Here is a 5,596-nt window from a genome sequence, read left to right on the forward strand (position 1 = left end):
TGAGAGTCCTGGATCCTCTTAATCTTCCCCAGACCTGGGCCCTCAGGCCTACCCAACTGCACAAACCACCCACCCCCAGCAACTCCCCAGCCCCTGAAGCTGTTATATTTCACTTTTATAGCAACTTCAACAACTTTTCTGCCTTTAAAACCTTCCTGCCTGGGGGCTCACTGAGAAAATTAGCATAGGTACAAGCTAATGCCTGCTAGGGTGGGAAGGTGAGAGGTGGGGAGACAGGCACTCTGCCTTCTTTACTCTCAGGGACACAGGTGTCCTTGTCCCCCTTGGGAGTGGCCCCTCCACAGATTCAGATGTCCCCCCAATCCCTCTAGGAGACCAGGCCTCCCTCATTTCTCCCTAGGAAATCCTGCAGGCCCCTCCCTTTCTTTCAGAGGAACAGGTACTGTATCCTCCTTTACTCCCAGGCCTCAGCAGGCATCCACTGGATCTGCCTGCCCTCTACTGGCCTAAGGCTGGTACTGCAGGACTGCCACCTACGGCCCACAGTGAGGAACAGAAACTGAGCCAGAACTGAGGGTCTCTGAGTTCTTGCATTTTAATTTCTTTAAGGTCTCAGATGTTCAGGTCCTAGGGGGCCTGAGTTCAGGTCCCCCGCCCAGAGGTCAGCGAAAGAAAGACAACTTCTCCTGGAGCCAGGCCTCTGTGAGGTCATCAGTGGTGCGGATTTCAAACACCTGGGCAGAGAGAGGGCTCAGTATTATAATGCACTCAGGAACCAAAAACAGTGAGGGCCCTGACCCCCTCCTCCTTCAGACCCAGGAACCCAGATCCCCAGCCCCCTCCTGCCTCAGACCAGGAGTCCAGACTCTCCCTCTCACACTCGGGAGCCTCAGCCCCAGGCCCAGACCTTTGTGAGCTCTGCCGTCTGCACCAGCCTGTTCTTGCTTCCTGCGTACATCATCTGTTGTTCAGGCTTGCAGCCTGTGTGGAAAAGAGAAGGAAGAAGCATAACTGGGGAATGCCAGAGTGTTCTCTAGGCCCTAGTAATGTCCTGCAGACCCTGGAGTTTTCTAAGAGTCCCAGGAACTGTTCTAAGGAGGTCCCTGGAGGCTATAGTCAGAGTCTCCAGGTTTGTTTGGGGGCTTGAAGTTATTTTAGGGTCCCTGGAGATGGTTTGGGGCCAGACAGGGGTTTCTAGGTAAAAGGAAGAAGTGAGTTTGCTTATACGCCTCAGGACTAAGGAGGATGGGGGCTCTGTGCCTCCACCTCCACCCAATGCCCTCTCAGGACTCACATCACACACACCACACTCTCACACAGGCACCTACACACATGCACACAGTCACACAGTCACCAGTCACAGGCATGCACACACACTTGCACTCAAACACACACGCTTACACACCCTCACACAGAATCTAAGACCACTTTCTCAGGATGCGTAGAGCTGTGTCTTACCCACAGGGCTGGAGAAGATGAAACACAAGGGGTAGGACACTCGGCCATCAGCGTGCGTGTACTTGTAGCTGTAGACCACGAACCTACAGCAGCAAGAGGGAATCCAAACTCAGGACTTGGCCTGGAGCCCAGGCCCAGTGCCCATTACCTGAGACCACAACCTTGAAATCTTGACTGAGTCTGAGAACCTAGGGTTAACAACTGAGACGCAGGGTACTGGCCTCAAACACAATAAATGATTTATTAAATAATAATAATAATGGATAACTAATAAGAACCTGCTGTATTAAAATTAATTAATTAATTAATTAATTAAATTTTTTTAAAAAGATAACATAGACCTATACATACAGTGTATAAATGTCAGTTTCCCAGTTTTGATACTGCACTATAGTTAGGTAAGATGTAACCATTGGGGGAAACTGGATAAGGGTATTCTATTTGCAACTCTGTGAATCTATAATAATTTCAAAAAGTCTTTTTAATAATTAAAATAATAATAATAATAGTAAATGCTAAATAGAACTACCATGTGATCCAGCAATTCCACTGCTAGGTATTTATCAAAGAAAATGAAAACAGTAATTCGAAAAGATATATGCACCCCCATGTTTATTGCAGCATTATTTATAATAGCCAAGATATGGAAAAAACCTAAGTGTCCATTGATGGATGAATGGATAAAGAAGATGCAGTATACACACACACACACACACACACACACAATGGAATACTATTCAGCCATAAAAATGAACGAAATCTTGCCATATGCAACATGGATGGATGTTGAGGGCATTACGCTAAGTGAAATAAGTCAGAGAAGGATAAATGTCTTATGATCTCACTTATATGTGGAATTTTAAAAATAAAAACAAAGAAACAAGCCACCAGGTTCATAAATACAGAGAACAGATTAGTGGTTGCCGAAGGTGGAGGTGGGCGAAATGGGTGAAGGGAGTCAAAACGTACAAATTTCCAGTTATTTTATTTCCCATTATTTATTTTAAATAAGTCCTAGGGATGTGACGTACAGCATGGTAAGTATAGTTAACAGTGTGGTATTGTATATTTGAAAGTTGCTAAAAGAGTAGATATTAAAAGTCCTCATCGTAAGAAAAAAAATTTTTTTAAACTATGTATGATGACAGATGTTAACTAAATTATGGTGGTGAACAGTTTGTAATACAGTATATACAAATATCAAATCATTATGTTGTACACCTGAAACTAGTATAATATGTCAAATATATCTCAATAAAAAATTTTTTTAAGAAAAAATGGCTTAGGGACTTCCCTTGTGGTCCAGTGGTTAAGACTCTGCCCTTCCACTGCAGGGGTGCGGGTTCCATCCCTGGTCAGGGAACTAAGATCTCACATGCCAAGTGGTGTGGCCAAAATAAATAAATAAATAAATAAATAAATAAGTGCTTATTTGATTCACAACAACCCTATGATGTAAGTACTATTATTATCCCCATACTACAGATGGGAAAATTGAGGCCCAGATAGGTGCAGTCACTTGCCCAAGCTTCTATGGATAGATTTGAACCCAGGAAGTTGGCTGGTAGAGTATAAGTGCTCAACCACTATGTTTTACTATACAGAGGACTAGAATCAGGGGCTGAGACTAGAGCCAGCTACATAATTTCCCAAGCCCGGTGCAAAATGAAAATGCAGGACCCCTTGTTATAAACACAGGAGAAAGGCTTTTTTCCTTTCTTCTGCAGTCTCTCTCCAGATTGATCTTTTAAAATTTCCTATTTAAAATCACGCTGTCTTGGGCGTGGGGACACTCACAGAGGGAGTGGAAATGCTCAAAGGCACACCCTGGAACTTGTCATGCAGGGGGTGAGTGCCGACCCTGACCCTGACACTCCCTGGATCTGTAATCAGGTCCCCTGCCTGGGACAGAGGGCAGCAGCCATTGCTGGGCAATGCGGGGAATGGGTAGCTGAGAACCCATCCAGGCTGGAGATATGAGCTGAGGGAGGCTCCAAGCCCCCAGCACATGCTCCATTGTTCCATCACACTTCACACAAAACACGGATTCAAAGATATAACTATAAAGAATTTCAAGACAGCAGGCAGTCGTAGAGCATCAAGCCCTGCATTCAAGGCTCCCTTCTGGGTACAGGGCCCTGTGTGACTGCACTTGTCAGACGCCCAGGATGCTGGTCCTGGCTGAGATCTAGAGCCTGGGATTGAGGCTCAGAGTTGTAGGGCACCCAAAATTCACCCCAGTCGAGATGAAAAATCTAGAGAGACCAGTTTTCACAGAAGTGTCAAAAAGCTCCTCCACACACAAAAGCACCAGTCTCCTCTGGCTTCACACAGGATTCTCCCCAATCATTAAAGGTCAAATAAATCCTTTGCTACTCAAAGTATTCCCAAGTATTGAAAAATAAGGAAATTTTAACTTTTTTTTTTTAAAGAAGCAAGTGCAATGTTGAGACCAAAAAAAAGCAAAAAAAAAAAGCAAACTCTAACATTACATATGACTATTAGTGTAAAATTCTGCAATAAAATTTTGGTAAACAAACCAAAAAGTCCTAGGACAGGAACATTTGACTTCAAAGACATAGATAGATCCCGAGCCCATGAATAGGACTGGAACCCAAGCAGTCCCTCAGTCTGTATCCCTATCATCACCCCTCTCCCCATGGCCTAACCTTCCCCTTCCTTCCCCCAGGATACCTGGGCTGTCTCTCTGGCAACTCCATTTTTAGTTCTTCTGGAGAAATATTCTGGGGATGAGGGGAGAGAAAAAAAAAAGACTGCCATTAAATGAACACTTACTGTGTGCCAAGGCACTAGTCCAAGAAATACACATGGGTTAACTCATTGACCTCTCCCAAATCCCAGAGGGGTGGGTCTTATTGTTATCCCCATTTTACAGATGAGCAAACTGAAGCCCAGAGGTGTTAAGACACTTTTCTTCTAAACTCACTACAAGGATTAAATCACTGAATCCACAAACAACCCTAAGAGGTAGGGACTGCTATCACCATTTCACAGATGAGGAAAGAGAGACCCATACAGGTGAAGTCTCTCGCCTAGGGTCACAGCTAAGTTGGGACTTGACCTCCGGGTCTTTCTGGCCCCCAGTGCCAGGCTCTTAGCATCAGTCACAGTCGCTTGGGTCTCCCAGTCCCACCCTGCCCTTCTTGGAGGTCCCATCCCCCGATCCCCTCACCTGAAATTCTTCCTCCAGCACCACCATCTGCCGGTCTTTGTCCACCTTCACTGAGGAGGGAGGGCACATGGGGGTTAGAGGCCCCTCCCATCTTCCCCCACTCTTGTCCCCATACCCCATCCTTCCAGGAGGGAAGATGACACTCACTTATTATGGCCGCATTGTCCGTCTCTTTTCGGAAGCGAAATTTCCTCAGCTTTTCCTTTAGCTCTGGGTCCACCTCGCACACCACCAGGGAGTCAGACTGTCAGAGGAGCCCAGCAAGAGCTGAGTCGCCTGGCCTCAGCCCTGCTCCCTTGCCCAAACCTCAGTTTCTCCATCTACTAATGAAGAAGAAGACCCAATAGCCCATAGATTGCCTTTGTGAACATTAGGAAAAGGCTCCTTTCCCTCAGGGCAGATGCTGCCCCTTGCAGAGCAGAGGCTGGACTCAGAGTCCTCTCAGCAGGTGCCCTTGGGCAACGCCCAGGGTGGCCCAGGGATTTGCTTGCCTGGGGCTAAACCCGGAACCACAGTCTCTCTTCCCCCAGCCTTGACCTCGCTTCCACAGCCTGACCTTCACCCTGGCGTCCTCCTAGCCCCAGCCCCACTCCAGCCCCTAGCCCTTTCCATACGACCCTGGCCCCAACCATGACTTTTCTGTCCACAGGCCTCTTCTTTCCTGGGTTCCGCTGTCCTCTAGGGGTGGAGACCAGGGCTACAGGGTGCAGGGTGTGGGGTAGGGGAAAGGTTTCATCTAACACCACATCCTGTTTATGCCCATTCTGGGACAACTGTCACAGATGACTCCTCCCCCTCTTTCCTTCCCCTCATCTGCTGGGACCTCCCAGGCTTTGCAGTCACCCAGACCGGGTTCGAATGCTGCCTTACTCTGTAGCCCTAGCTAAGTAACTTCACGCCTCTGATTCAGGATTGTTATGAGGATAAAATAGTTTCACATATCTCCCAGCATGGTGGACACACTCAATACACAGTAGGTAATGA

At 46.9% G+C, this 5,596-nt stretch overlaps 1 protein-coding gene across 2 annotated transcripts; it reads right to left on the reverse strand.

Annotated features, from left to right (window-relative positions):
* Positions 1-532: 532 nt before the first annotated feature.
* On the reverse strand, positions 533-5,382 carry GMFG (glia maturation factor gamma). Of its 2 annotated transcripts, none has more exons than XM_081216195.1 (7): positions 5,242-5,382; positions 4,760-4,856; positions 4,613-4,662; positions 4,114-4,163; positions 1,420-1,502; positions 869-942; positions 533-695 (listed from the first exon to the last, which is right to left on the reverse strand). In XM_081216195.1, the coding sequence occupies exons 1-7, from the start codon at positions 5,242-5,244 to the stop codon at positions 624-626; spliced, it is 429 nt and encodes a 142-aa protein (XP_081072321.1). In that variant the 5' UTR covers positions 5,245-5,382; the 3' UTR covers positions 533-623. The 2 variants fall into 2 exon arrangements, with proteins under 2 accessions (XP_081072321.1, XP_081072322.1); XM_081216196.1 differs by having other exon boundaries at positions 4,760-4,935; positions 5,242-5,325.
* Positions 5,383-5,596: the final 214 nt, after the last annotated feature.

This window comes from Mesoplodon bidens, assembly GCF_964165515.1.
Source record: "Mesoplodon bidens genome assembly, chromosome: 18".
Lineage (NCBI taxonomy): Eukaryota > Metazoa > Chordata > Mammalia > Artiodactyla > Ziphiidae > Mesoplodon > Mesoplodon bidens.

Bases quoted from the DNA above. Each gene is read 5' to 3' on its own strand.
- GMFG (XM_081216195.1), bottom strand. The intron at 4,164-4,612 runs GTGAGGGGATCG...CCTCATCCCCAG, and splicing joins TGCTGGAGGAAGAATTTCAG to AATATTTCTCCAGAAGAACT. The intron at 1,503-4,113 runs GTATCCTGGGGG...TTGCTGCTGTAG, and splicing joins TTGCCAGAGAGACAGCCCAG to GTTCGTGGTCTACAGCTACA.